The sequence below is a fragment of the Kogia breviceps genome, chromosome 15 (genome assembly GCF_026419965.1).
Source record: "Kogia breviceps isolate mKogBre1 chromosome 15, mKogBre1 haplotype 1, whole genome shotgun sequence".
In the NCBI taxonomy this organism is placed as follows: domain Eukaryota; kingdom Metazoa; phylum Chordata; class Mammalia; order Artiodactyla; family Physeteridae; genus Kogia; species Kogia breviceps.
In genome coordinates, this window is record NC_081324.1 from 25945093 (window position 1) to 25960145 (window position 15053).

Below are 15053 nucleotides of genomic sequence, written 5' to 3' on the forward strand. Positions count from 1 at the left end.
CAACATTGTAAAGCAATTATACTCCAATAAAGATGTTAAAATATGTCCTCATTGTGGAAATTTTCAAATGCTTAAAAAAGAAACATGAATAAACAAAATTAGCTGTGATTCTCCACCTAAGAGAACTGCACTTAACATTTTAGCATATAGCTAGTTTATTTGTTTCCATGCACATATATATTTAGACAAAAATGAGAGTGTGTACATACTATGCGGTAATTGCCTTTTAAAAAGCCGACAATATATTGTGCGTGTTTTTCTATATTCTTAAATATTCTTTTAAAACATATTTGATTCCCAGAGCATATTCCACTTTAAAAAGTGCAATAAATTGTGTAGCCATGTATTTCTGATTATTAGTTATTTCCAGGTTTCATGAGTTAGTTTTTAAAAAAAACTTCTGAATGTGTTTGTTAAGCAATATTTATATTTCCATAACATGTTTCCTCAGAAGTACAGTTGCTGGATCAAAGGAATTTGGGGAAAAAACTGCATGGAAATTGCTTAACTTAAGAATAGTTCACAGAGAAAAAAAATTTTCTACATTAAGAGCAGCTGCCCTCCAGCTTCTGGAGGAGCTTATTAAAATGTTGTTACAGTTGAAGATAGCCAGTATGAAAAAGTTTGCATATATCGTCTCTATTCCCCAAGAAGGTAAGCGTTATTCCCCATTTTATAGATCAGGACACTAAGGCATACAGTGCTTCATCCATTAATTAACTTATTTGATAAATATTTAGTGAAAGGTACCAGGGTTTGTTTTTGTTTTGGATTTTTCTTTTTTGGAAGTAAATACAGTGATGAGTAAAACTAATGGGCATAGTGGAGATTGTAAGCTAGTGAGGAAGACAAACCAAACACAGTTGAGTAAGGATTATAAACTATAGGAAGTGATACAAAGGAAAAAGGGGATGAGATAGAGATGAAATGTGAGGAGGAAGTCCACTTTGCAGGGAGATCGGGAATGGCTTCTTTGATATGCTGACATTCAAGCTGAGACCTGACAAGCGAGCAGAAGACAGCTGTGTGTAAAGTATGGGGCTCTGTTTCAGGAGGAGGGAACACCAGGTGTGGGGGCTGAAGCAGGAAAGACTGTGTACATTTTTGGTACATACTCAGTGACGGGGAAGGTGACTTGAGATGGGAGATGCAGACAGTGGCCAGGTAAGGGCAGGCCGTACAAGCTTCGGTAAGGACTTTGGGTTTTATACTCTTTGCATTGATAGGTTATTGAAAGGTTTTAAGCAGGGGAGGGACACGATCCCATCTGTACTTTTAAAACTCCCCCTATTGCATGTACGATGGGTTGGAATACCAGGGGAAGAGTAGAAAGCAGAAAGATGAGTTAAGACTATTGCAGAGGTTCGCCAGAGGGAGTAAGACCATTTTGAAAAATTTTTGTTTTTGTTTTGGACTTGGAAGTGACTGGATTTGCTAATAATAGGGATGTGGAAGGGTGAGGGAAAGTGAGAAATCCAGGATGACTGCTAGTTTCTGACTTGAGCAATGGGGCCAATTTACTGAGTTGGGAAAGATTGGGGGAGGGTCGTTTTGGGGGGTGGGAAGAAAGGGACTCAATCGTTCGATGTCAGGCATATTAGGTTTCTTACTTAAGCTGCCGTGTAATTTCATTGCCACATTCTCCATTTTCAGCAGAAATGGTGAAAAGTTGATCATTTTTCTAAAAAAGTGAGTTTATTTGGAAGGGTGCTGGATTGGTTTTCTGGAGTTCTGGGTTCCCGCTCTCCTTGGTCTTGGCCAGGTGATCGCAAGGTGATCTTCTCATCTGTAAAATGGGGCGTGTTGGACTTGGTGTTCTTTCTGGTCCCTTTCAGTAACGTACTGTGGCTCTGAATTTAAGTCATCCCCTTAGCTTTTCTCTCACTGCTCTGCCTAACATTTTTATAATGTGGTCCAGCCTCCCTGGCTAGGACTTTTTATAGTTTTTTTCCTTTGCCTACATGGAAGTTATAGCCATGGATTTTTGCATCAGGCCTTCTTTATGCCTTTTTTTCCTTGTTTCTTGCACCTCAATGGGCTTATAGTTAAATAGAGATGGAAGATTCTCAGATTTCTTCCCGATACATTACTTCTGGTAACAAAACAACCAACTTTTTTTTGCCCTGTCTAGGAAGTGTGAAAACAGTCCCAAATATTGGGGTGTCTATTTTCTTACATTTTGAAAATGTTTAACTATACAAAAATCTTTTAATCTGTGTCCTTGAAAATATTTACCTTTCAGTCTATCCTGAACATGCCTTGGCTCTTCAAAGAGTCAGTAAAGCTTATGCTGTATGTAGAAGAATGACCGAAGCAAGATCCACTTCCCTGAGAGATGCCTGTCTTTTCCAAGCTCCTGAAGAACCACTTCCCATTTAGAGAAATGTAGAGGAACCCACAGTTTCAGCCCTTCCAGAGAAGGCACGGGAATTAAGTACACACATCAATCAAGCTGATAAGTCTCATCCCCAGTTAATATAATAAAATATTAACAAAGCTAAACCGAATGAGTTTTTAGTTTAGCTCTGTAAGTGGAAAGCAATTTTGAGGTCTGTTGCATAAAGAATTCCAGTTCGTGGTAGAGTAGCAAATAAATGGGATTGGGGGCAGGGTGACAAGAGGGGAGATAGATAAATCACCTGTTATTATCTCATTGCTATCAGCTGTGGTTCTTTAAGGCCAACATAGTGGCCTTATCAGGTTTCCTAACAGTTGGATTTTAAGATCTGCTTTAAGAAATAAATTTGTATTACTATTAATGAATAAATTTGAAGGATCCGTCCTGTGCTGTGAGCAATTCGTAGTAACTAACAGTAAGGCCCTGTAATAGTCCAGTATTGGTTTTTACTTAATAAAATATTTAATCATAAATGTCTGAATCCTGCATCTCCCACAGGAAGGCATTTCCATGCCCACTGACAAGAATAATTTAGCAGTTTCATAGTTGAGCGCTTAATTACTCATAATTGTGAAGGGTAAGATGTGATGAATTCTTCCTCGATGGACATACTAAATATTTAACTAAGTAGATGACTTAAATTAAGCTAAGTGAGATCATTTATTACATTGGTTAAAAGCAGTTTAAGAAGAATATCATGTCCTGCATTCGATTAGATGATAATATGTGTGGGACTCGCTGCTGTGTGACTTGTAGGCTGCACTGTTGGGATGGTTGGCAGATTTTTTTGGATAGGGGTTGGTGGGGGTTTTTTTAGATTTGTTACGTTTTGTCTGAGTCAGTAATGAGGATCCTTGACTATATGTAGAGTTTAGTTCTCTAACGAGAAAACTCTTTATGCCCTTTCGGTTGGTATGAGAGTATTTGTCCTACATCAGGAAGAAGGAAGGGACTTGACAGTATAGGCTCACACTTAAGCCTTACTGCTGTGTCCTTCAGGGAAGACAGCCTGATTTGCAAAGTAACGTCCGAAGCAGTCAAAAGGTAAAACGAAGAGGGAAAGATACAAGCAGAAAGTGTTTGTAAAATGGTCTATGAAATTTCTGAATTCGAAAGAGTCATATTTTGGAGCAGAGGAAAGAGGAAGCTAGGTATTTTAGGAGTTAGCTGAACATGTCACTGCAGCATCAGTTGGGTCATATTGTAAAAGGCTCAGGAGCCTCCTGCTTACCATTAGGGAGGTTGAAACAACTTGTCTCATTAAGTTAAGCTTCTTCCCTCAAGTGTCTTATTTAGCTTTACTTCCCTTAATTCTCTTTCCGTGGTGATTTGGGTAAAATGTCTGAAACCACTAAAGGTAAAAGGTTGAAACAATCCCAAATTTAATAATCTATCACCTTTCTTTAGTGTATCTGAGTGTAATTCTCAGCAGTTTCTAGCGAATTCATTAGAAGACAGCAGGTCATTAAAAGTTAATAAGAAACTATTTGTTTCTGTGAGTGTGAATAAAACCACTTTGTAACTCTGACATTCTTTTCCAGTCGTAAAAACCTTGCTTTTAGCCAATTTCCATTTTCTCTGTCTCTCTAGGTTGCTCCTGGATGGGGCGCCTCTGATAGCAATCCACAGAGCCAGGTATTACAAGAGGCAAGATGGCTTAGCCCTGGGGCCCGGACCATTTGTGGCTGCCTTAGAGTATGCCACAGATACCAAAGCCACAGTCGTGGGGAAACCAGAGAAAATGTTCTTTTTGGAGGCATTGCGGAGCACTGGCTGTGAACCTGAGGAGGCCCTCATGATTGGAGATGTAAGTAGAAGAGCCCAGGAAATGCCCTGGGCTTACCTGTCATGCTGGGAGGAGCCAACTTCAAAGCACTGCTTTGAAACACAAGCAGGCTCTTATTGATGATACCAGATGGTAATAAGAGGCTACCCATAAAACAGGCTTTCCAGTCGTTGTTTACAGGTATTCTAAAGAACTGAAATATTTATTATTTCTGATATTCTTCACAGTGTGATGAGATATATACAATTCAAAAGACCATCAACTGCAAGGCAATTAAATGCTTTATACATCTTTTTGAAGAAAATTTCTACATAGATTTAGACTTTTTCAAAGAACACCTATACCCAAAGAATTCTCCCATTATTGATTTTTTTGCTAGTATATGCTTTATGGAAGAACTTCCCAGTCAGTGTGCCACAAATAGCTAAAGATATCGATTGCCTCAGGCCTAGGAGTGGCAGGGCTGAACCTGGACAATGGGGGTGGGGGGCCCTACCCAGTGGGCCCTCCCTTTCCTTGTTCACTTTTTCCCACCTCCCTTCCTTCCGTCCCTCTCCCCCATCTCCCCTGCTTCAACAAGGCAAGTTTAGATGCACAGAAAAGGTTTTAAGTTAGACCTTGAATGAAGATTTTGACATTTTAAGACTCATTTCCAAGGGCTATTGTTGAATAATATGAATGATTTTTAAGGAAAAAACTTTTCTTTGGGTGTGATCTGAATGAATCCTGCTTATACACATGAGATGGTAGGATTGATTTTATTGATGATGTTTCTTCAGTTCTTGGATTTTTATTACCTTGCATTTGTCATCACAATTAACCAAGTATATTCACCCTTATCTTGAGTAAGAATTGGAAAACCAAAGCTTCCCTTTGGAACCGATCTGTTATTCCTAAGTGTGAAGTGAATATCAGACAGTCTCAGAATCTGTTTAAGTACACTGATCTGATTTGATTCCCCCTGTGAGGGACAATTGGATGGAAAGTAAGGATAATATGTTACATAGACAGCACAAGAGCTGTCTTCTGAACCTAGTTCATTCACTGTCCTGCCGTTGGATTATTTACCTTAAAAGCTGCCAAATGATAGAATACTTTTTTTCCATGATCTGTCTTAAAAGGAAATAGATGTACATGTGGCAAAACATGAAGCACTGTAACTGTGCTTTTTATGTTTGGTTACTAGGATTACTACTCTGTTTTTTTACCTCTACCTCTATTACGCTTTCCTTTTCCAGTGGTATGCTCCCTCAGACGTGGGTTTATCCTTTTTTACACCTCCTTCTCTTTCATTTTAAGAAAAAAAACATGGGATTACAGTTGGCCATCCTGTCCTAATAAATCAAGTCAGTTGGTCAGTTTTGTTGGCAAGCTCACTGATGACACTGGACTCAATGCTTCGTTATGCTTTCCTAGGACTGCAGGGATGATGTTGGTGGGGCTCAGAATGTCGGCATGCTGGGCATCTTAGTCAAAACAGGTATGTATCTTCAGTATAACATTCTCTTTCTCTAAAACAGAATGGTAGAATACACAACTGCTTAAAGAACAGTCTCTGAAGAAGTGGCAAAGCCCACTGGGCACTTTAATTCTCTTTCTGCCACAAAGCAGAAATAAAATGGGCTTAGGATTGCAGGGAAAAAAGACAATGTGAAAGGACCCATGCTGTGCAAAGCTAGGAAGGTCAGATCAGAGTTCAGAGGTATTTTAACAGTTACACAGAGATATCATACACAATTGACCATTAGCATTTGTATGATTTTCTGGATATACAAATCACCAAAGTTGACCAAAAGACCATCGATAGTGGGGCTCTGTAAAAATATGTTTTCTTTTTGCACCAGCTATAAGATGAAGTTGATCTTTTTAGCAACTGGCTAGCTAAGTGATCTGATACTTTGTGTTAATGTTTACATTTTTTTAAAAAAACACAAAAAACTTTTGTCTTTTCACTTACTGTTTTAGTAATAATTTCCTGTACCAAAGTTAGGTAAACCGGGTGTGGTCCCTCAAATAAATTTAAGGAAAGGGAAAGAACCTAATGGGGGAGACTCAGCTAATACGGTATCATGGCAACAGTGGACCAGTTAGGTGTCCTGGGTCTTGGTCTCAGCTCTACACTGACTGTGAGACTCTGGGCAAGGCCCTTCACCTCTTTGGGCCATTTACGATGATGGGGCTGGACTGGTCCCTTCTAGCTCTCACAGTACATGAGTATTCACTGTGCAGTTTTCCTATGTGGAGTGTGATTAATAAAGTCCTTTCAAGGTAAGGAAAGAATAGTCATGAGAGCTGTGTGGGCTTGTGTACAGTTGCACAGGAACTTGATGAGCCTTTCCAGGTAAAATGAAAAGGTCTCCCCCGCACCTGCCCCCAGCTGGCACCTGCTGAGCTTAAAACTAATAGCACGTGTTTGAGGATGACAGCCAGGAGGAGTCTGGTCCGAGAATTGTCATCGGGCTCTTATCAGTTAAATAGCAGATAGGTGGTTCCATAGATAGCTCTGTGAGTTCATATGCCTGGCTTCATACAGGCTGTTCAGAAAAGGGAAGATTTAAACACTAAGTCACAGATGAGCTGCCACTGGGAAATTTTTTAGAAAGAGTGTATTTACTCATGACTGTGATGTTCAAGAAAATGTGGTTGCATAAAAGCTATTTTGAATTTAAAAACAGAAACAAGAAAACATAGATGTTGCTACAGTTGAATAAGAAGTATTTTCCAGGCCCTGTGTGAACAAAGAATGGGAACAGTCTTCTCATGCTGGGCGTCTGGAGTGAACCATTGGAGCCTTGCAGATAATGACTCCAGTCACTCTAGAATTAATAGTATTGTTTTTTCACATTTCTAATTCAAAATGATCACCGTCTTCCCAGAAACATGCCCTTTGATGGAAGCAAAAAAGAGGATATATATCAGGGAGTCAGGAAAAATAGCCACACTCCTCATCCTCCCCTGTATCTGAATTTTCAGACTCTTGTCATTCCTCATCATTTTATGATCTGGTCATTGAGGAAACCCTCAGATAACTATTTTCCTCTCAGGTATTGTTCCCATGAACATTTCCTTTCTTTAGGTCACATAACTAAGGATTTAAACCAAGTATGAAAACTGGTCCTACGCCAGTCTTGTAGGCCCAGCTCCTCTAGCTGGTCTCCATTGGCTCTGCCTTCTTTTCTGACTGGCAGTTGTGGTCAGCCTGTCACAGAGGCATCCAGTTAGTCTTAGAGAAGCCAGCAGTTCCACACAATCAAATCTAAAATGTCTAACTTATAAACGTAGCTAAGTCCAGCTCATGAAAACAGGCCCATTTGTACTGTTCATCTTCGGTCAGAAAAAAGTCCCAAGTAAGCCCGCTGTTCTGAAAGCATACAGAGCAGCCGGCTCCACTCATAAATTTGAACTCAGTGCAGTGAACAATTGCTGGGTTTTCCAGTGTTTGAAAATTACCAGAGAGATTTTAAATTATTCGGTGATAGTCTTGAGCAGTTGTGTTTCTCAGTAACACATGATAGATGCTCAATATACATTTGCTCCACGATTTGTTAGTAAAGACCTTTGACTAGCCATAACTAGAATCTGTTTCTGTTTAGCATGTAAAACAATCACCTAGAAAAGATGGGATCACCCTTTGTCCACTGTTGTCAGCATGGCTTCCTGCATTCTCCCTCCATTCACCATTTATTCGTCCAGGAAAGTATAGACTGCCACACTGAGTCAGGCCTGAGTGATGGTGGCCTGCTTCATTCACTCAGCCAACGTTTTTGAGCATCTGCCATATGCCAGACACAATGCAGGTTGCTAGAACTATCACACATTCATGAGCCACTGTGTCAATTTGTACTTTGTAGAAACCCCACTTGCAGAGCCAGTCTAAGCAAAAGCATTCTGGAAGCTTACGGCTAAGAAACCTGACTTTCACACATTTGCCTTTAGACCACTGGTTCCAAGAAGTGGGTGGTATAGCAAAAGTTAGTCATTAACTTACCTGTGAGAACAAGCAGAAACCTTGCAAAGGAGTTTACACTCAATGGGATTTAAGCTTGAGAAAAAACTATCAGTAGAGTTTGCTGTGTGGACCATACTGTGGACAGGTGCCTTGAGGACGCTAAGGTAAGTTAGCTTTGTACGTTCGATGCTGACTCCTTTCCTATAGGAATTCACAGTCAGCAAGACAGGACAGGAAGCATCTTCACCACCACATTGTCAAGTTGGGGAAAGGGGGGTTTTCAGGCTTGGTGTTTGCTGAACAAAGCCTCTTAAAGAGTAGTTATAGAAAACAGAAGGGATTGTAGAAAGTTGTGGGTCTATTGTTGGGGAACCCAGATTTAGACAGAGAATACTGAAAAATGCAGAAGAATAAATAGCAGAGATCACAGAAAAGGGGATGAGGGAGCGAGGAGAAAGGGCAAGTGCAGAGGCAGCACTGACACTACAGGGCAGTCGGCCTCGTTCCCCCAAGGCCCCGTCTAAAACACTGTTCCTCCCTTCCTTGCTTCCTTCTTTCCTTTCTTCCTTCCTAAAACGCTGTGGAATGCTCACCATGTGCTAGTTACTATGTCAGGTGCTGGGAATACATTGGGGAACATAACAGACACAGTCCCTGCTCTTAGAGAACTCATAGTCTTAGATGTGAGACACACATTAAACAAATAAATATATAATTACAGTTGTTATAAATATTGCAGAGACAAAGAACAGGGTACAGAGAGAGAGAGAGAGAATAACGGGGAGGGGATCTCATTTGGATGGGAAGGTGGGACTGACCCGAAGCCTGAAAGAGGTGGTCAGTTGAGAAGAATGTTCCAGGCAAAGGGAGTGGCAGATGTGTCCAGCACGGGACTGCAGCTGGTGAGAGCAGCACATGCTAAGCTGAGGGGTACTGGGCCTGGTAGGCAACAACAGAGATACGGGGTTCTTTCTGAAGGGCACTGGAATACATTAAGGATGTTTAAACAGGGGCCGTGCATGGTCTGATTTACATTTGTAAGAGTCTGGCCGTGCTGCGCTGTGCAGTTGTGGGTCTTGAATCGCAGAGTCCAGGGAAAGTTCGGCAGCAGGCCCACCCGTCGGTGCCCTGCCGGGCAGCCTGTCCTACTGGCCAGCCTGTGAGCGCCCATCTCTGCTTCCCTCCCACCCCCCCGGGCGCCCTCATTTGCCCGCTCACAGGGCTCCTGTTTGGCAGCAGCTCATGCTGTTTCCAGTCACCCTCTGGAGCTGACAAGGCCTCTGCCCTGTGGGGTCTGGGCTTTCATTTAAAAGCATTGATTTAATCACCATCCCTATCTGTAGGGCTGCTGGGGGAAGAAAACGATTTCACCAGCTGAGGAGATTCGAAGGCACCCTTAGCTCTCAGGTGACCTGGTACCTGTGACTGTCCATCATGAAAGACCAGAGGGCCTGGGAAATGCTGAATATGACCTTGCTTTGAATTGCCTCATGGCATTCCTGAAGCCTGGATAAAAGGTGCTTTGGGAGCTGTGGAGACCTTGATTCTCTCCTCATTATAAGGGTGGCCTCGGGTGTCCCCGGTGCTCATGGGGTGTGGTTAGTCTGGTGTCCTACCAGTAGCCTTTGTTCAGTGGCTTTACTTTCATTTCAGGGAAATATCGAGCAGCAGATGAAGAAAAAATTAATCCAGCTCCTTACTTAACTTGTGACAGCTTCCCTCATGCCGTGGACCACATTCTGCAGCATCTACTGTGAACGATTATGTGAATCAGAAGCAACTTGAAACGCAGCTTTTCATCGTCTGGAAAGAATCCCTCAACAAATTAATGCAAGCATGGACAGACAGAGACCACTCAGCCCTGGTCACCATTGAACCCTCTTTTATTGGGCAGTAATTAGAAAGAAAGGTATTGAATTGCGGCCAGACACCAAGCCTGGCTAATCCCTTTTTTTTTTTTTTTTTTTTTTTCCCCCGTAAAAGAAGATGAGATCCAAAGAAAGGGAAAGCTGAGATTTTGTGCCATTCCTTTTAAAATATTCATCAGGTTAGCAGCGCTGGGGAAGAGTCTACTGCAGGGAGCCTGTTCTCTGCTGTCTCCTCGCTGGTAAATTGGAGGGGTTCAGACTCTGAATAAAGTTGAATGGTGGGGCTTCCCTGGTGGCGCGATGGTTGAGAGTCCGCCTGCAGATGCAGGGGACACGGGTTCGTGCCCCGGTCCCGGAAGATCCCACATGCTGCGGAGCGGCTGGGCCCGTGAGCCATGGCCGCTGAGCCTGCGCGTCCGGAGCCTGTGCTCCGCAACGGGAGAGGCCACAACGGTGAGAGGCCTGCATACCACACACACACAAAAAAGTTGAATGGTGTCTTTTAAGTTATAAAGTACTGCATTGAAGGGTGCATTAGGCTGTAGTTTTAATAGTGAGTTCAACTGTGAAATCCATCAGAAGTGCCAAGTGGGGTATAGGACAGAAGAAGCAAAATAAAGTGTCCTTTAGCCCAAGTGAAGGAGTGAATTTGGAATTTGCTTTAACAGATGTTGAAAACTAGATTAGCTACTGTAGTATTCCCAGCACGGGTGACTTCTTTTTCTCTTCGTTAGCCAGAGATGAGTAATTTAAATTTAGAACCTGATTTTAATTTAAAATAATATTTCCATTAATAACCTATTCATTGCAGATACCTATTATACTGTGTAACAGTTGTTTTGGAAATTTTATGTAAAATTAAAACTATCAGTATTTTACAGATGTTTTAATTAGACATTGTTATTAACAGGAACAGTGCAGAAACTAAAATCAAGCCTTTAATGTCTTATAGACCATGCATTTTTGAGGTTAGTGTCCACCTGGGTCCTATTAACTGTACGTTTGCAAGATTTCATTATTTTTGCCTCTGACACTATGGGAAAAATCTTTCAGAAGCTATTGGGACAGATTCAGGCTTTTATGTACTTGGTTACTACTGCTGTAAAATGAAATCTCGTCTTGCAGCGTGGATTCTTCTTATCATGTTAAACCCACCAAAATGAAGGGGACTAAATAGGTAATGATTTTCCTAGCGCATTTGCATACTGTGGTGATCCTGGGCCTTTGCAGTTGTTTTACTGGGCTCTTGGGCACTGGATCATTAGCTTGTAATTGTCCATTATCATGGTGCTCACCTTACTGAAGCGCACAGCAGTGTTAATGAGCTCTGGGTTTTGATGCTTGTTTAGAGATCAGCTTGGTCTTGGATGGGAGGGAGCAAAGCTAAATAAATGGCCGCTCCCTCTCCTTCTGGCCATTTGCTGAACGCTTTTTCTTGTTTTTGCAGATGCCCCAACTTAGTCCTTACGATCCTAGAGTGCAAAAGACAGATGTGCTAGGGCACCACCCCAGATCAGGAGGAGCGCAGTGAGTGGGGGCACAGAGCAGGGAGCCTGGCCAGCAGTTCCCTTCGGTGACCTTGGGCGACTCCCCTAGCCACTCCTGCCTCCTTTCCCTCCTCTGTAAAGTGGAGATACCCACAGTGCCCACCTCGTAGGCTTGTTGTGAGGGTTAAATGCACAACCCGTGTATCAAGGACTTTAAGTAGAATCGGACTAGTGTTAAGTGTTGCCTGTTTGCGATGATGACACAGATGTAGCAGGAGTATCTGCATTTAACAGTCTGGAAAAGGTTGGTAGAATTCATCTCTACAGTCAGTTCAGTGGGGAAAGTCTTCCTGAGAATTTAAAAGAGAGAGACATTCTACTACATTTAAATTCCTTCAAGCCGGAGCCACACAGAAAAGCCCAGCGTGCAGGCAAGAGGGGCGCTGCTGGGCACGTTCACCAGTGGCCTGTTCCCCGGTACCTGGGTCACTGATTCCTTGGCCCAGGCATTATCAAGGGTTTGCTAGCTGCTGTGTGCGAAGTGCCTGCTAGGAAATAAACATTTAAGAGAAGGATTTTGCCTGGAGGGCCCTTACTAGGTGAGGAGCTAAGGAGAATACCCAAGGCAGTGTGCAGACCCTGTGTCTCCCTCCTCTGTGACGTGGTCAGTGAAGTGTTCCCTCCTTCGTGCCATGGAGCAGTTGTTAGATTATACTTAGGTCTTCGAACGTCTCTTCTCCCCACCAGACAGGACTCGTCTGTGCTGCAACACAGATGGGCACTCAGGCCGTCACCAGACAACTCAAAATTAGCTGTAAATATTACAGGAATTGAATGCTAGAGGGTATAGCTGTGGGTAGGGAGGAGAAAGTGTTTCATTTTAGGCTTGCTGCCCATAGGGGAGGCCCGTTAGGCACTTAAATAATGGCTTTGATGCTCTGGAGACAGGTTAGAGCGAAAGCCAAGCAGTAGACATCACTGATGGCCGAGTGGCAGGAGGGGGTAACCCCGCTGCGTGTACCGAGCCAGCCAAGAGGAACGGCTGCTCTACTTTCCTCCATTCTCGCTTGGCCCTCTAGGCCATTAAAGTCTTAGTTGGCTATTTTATTTACTTAATAAACATTATATAGGACTTTCTAACTGACCTGTCCATGGTGTGTGAAGTTCATGAGGATAAATAGAACTCATGGTTTAGGTCGAGGTTACTATAAACATTCCCAGCTCAGCTGGTTGGTTTGCCTTGGGCTTCATGGAGGAGATTTAATAACCAAAGTACGTAAAGGACTTTATTTTCGAGCCATTACATTTCAGGGGCTGTCTTGTGGTACTGACCCCAAGGATAGTGTTTGTGCCAGCTTTACTGTAATCCTGTCCTGGCCCCAGAAAAGGGACCAGGTGACATCTTAGGACTTGAAAGGGCATTAGAGAATGCCCATTGTCAGGAGGCGGTTATTGGGCATCTGCTGTGAGCTGGGCGTGGAGGAGGGCGAAGGGCCAGTCTGGTGGGGAGACAAGGTTGTTGCACCCACTTCACTCTCACACGTCCAGAATCAGCTAGTTGTGCAGTGGTTCTACCTACCCACCACTCTACCCCTGTCGGAGCGGATTGTAATGCCTGGAAAGGTGAAGGGGGCCGGCCCACCTCCCTAGTGATGGTTCCATCAAACACCTGCGGTTGTGGGTATCAAAAACTGCCCTGGGGGCTTCCCTGGTGGCGCAGTGGTTGGGAGTCCGCCTGCCGATGCAGGGGACACGGGTTTGTGTCCCGGTCCGGGAAGATCCCACATGCCGCGGAGTGGCTGGGCCCGTGAGCCATGGCCGCTGGGCCTGCGCATCCGGAGCCTGTGCCCCGCAACGGGAGAGGCCACCACAGTGAGAGGCCCGCGTACCGGAAAAAAAACAAAAAAACTGCCCTGGAGTGACAGTGTCATAACCTCACTCTTAAACCCACACTGAAAAATTACAGGAGCGAGTTGGACAGGAAAGTCAAAACACACCTGCACTGATTATGTTCAGTTGGTTTTGGATCAATGGTGGTTCATGTAGGATGAAACTCAAGTCCTTGGGCACCTATAATAAAGAATTTTAAAACTGCACTAATCTGTTTCATTAAAACACTTGCCTTGGGCAGCAGAGTGTTTCCGTCCTGTTAGCAGTTGTTGCATATAGCCATGTTTGCATTATTGAGTTTCTTTGACATAAGTCACAAAAGCCTTTCCCGGCGTAAATGCACAGGGCCTTTGCTGACTTTATGTTACACCAGCCGTCAAGACCTACTACCCAAAGCATGCTGCTGTCCTTGAGAGGCGAGGTGCCAGAGCACCAGAAATCGTTTATCATAATTCAAACCCCATCTGTTAAAATGAAACAGATTTTGATATCTTCCTCCTGTGTTTAATGTCATACACATCTCAATGCCTGTTTCACTGGCTGATGTGCCTGAGAAAACCAAATATTTATTTTATTTATTTTAAATTATGTATTTATTTTTGGCTGTGTTGGGTCTTCGTTGCTGCGCACGGGCTTTCTCTGGTTGTGGCGAGCGGAGGCTACTCTTCATTTTGGTGCGCGGGCTTCTCATTGCAGTGGCCCCTCTTGTCGCAGAGCGCGGGCTCTAGACGCACTGGCTGCAGTAGCTGTGGCGCATGGGCTCAGTGGTTGTGGCGAGCGGAGGCTACTCTTCATTTTGGTGCGCGGGCTTCTCATTGCAGTGGCTCCTCTTGTCGCAGAGCGCGGGCTCTAGACGCACTGGCTGCAGTAGCTGTGGCGCACGGGCTTAGTGGTTGTGGCTCACGGGCTTAGTTGCTCGACGGCATGTGGGATCTTCCCGGACCAGGGCTTGAACCCGTGTCCCCTGCATTGGCAGGCAGATTCTTAACCACTGCGCCACCAGGGAAGTCCCCCCAATATTTACTCCCCCTGGGAGTAAATCACTAAGGAAGACAGCAGAATGTAGCTCCAACTCCTAGACACGTATCTTCTAGTTGGGAAATTGAGCTATCTTCGGATAGTTCTGGCCTCTCCTGTTCGCCACAGTCCCCCACCTCTTCCTTGTCTTCCTTTACCCATGTGTAACTATGTTCCAAGTTCCTATAGCATTTGAATTATGACCTGTGCTTTAGAAGAAAATACCACATGTGGAATTAAGTTCAAATTTCCACCAACTAACGGGCCAATCTCCTATATCCCTATAAACTTAGATATACTTTAAAAAAAATAACCAGAGGGCTTCCCTGGGGGCGCAGTGGTTGAGAATCCACCTGCCGATGCAGGGGACACGGGTTCGTGCCCCGGTCCGGGAAGATCCCACATGCCGCGGAGCGGCTGGGCCCGTGAGCCATGGGCGCTGAGCCTGCGCGTCCGGAGCCTGTGCTCCGCAACGGGAGAGGCCACAGCAGTGAGAGGCCCGCGTACCACAAAAAAAAAAAAAAAAAAAAAAAAAAAAAATAACCAGAGACTCTATAAACAGTAGATTAGTCATGTATTAGTTGATCTCTCTCAAAGCCCCACTAAAAGAAGAGGAAAGGAATAAAGAGGTTATAAACCAACAAGGACAACCCACAGG

At 43.7% G+C, this 15053-nt stretch overlaps 1 protein-coding gene across 3 annotated transcripts in view; it reads left to right on the plus strand.

Annotated features, from left to right (window-relative positions):
- The window catches only part of HDHD2 (haloacid dehalogenase like hydrolase domain containing 2), a 34159-nt gene extending 23518 nt beyond the window's left edge, over positions 1-10641 (plus strand). For all 3 annotated transcript variants that reach the window (XM_059041011.2, XM_067015985.1, XM_067015984.1), the window contains exons 5-7: positions 3989-4205; positions 5601-5664; positions 9787-10641. In XM_059041011.2, coding sequence (XP_058896994.1) covers positions 3989-4205; positions 5601-5664; positions 9787-9890 — 385 coding nt within the window. In that variant the 3' untranslated portion in view covers positions 9891-10641. The remainder of the gene's footprint in view (positions 1-3988; positions 4206-5600; positions 5665-9786) is intronic.
- The last annotated feature ends 4412 nt before the right edge of the window (positions 10642-15053 follow it).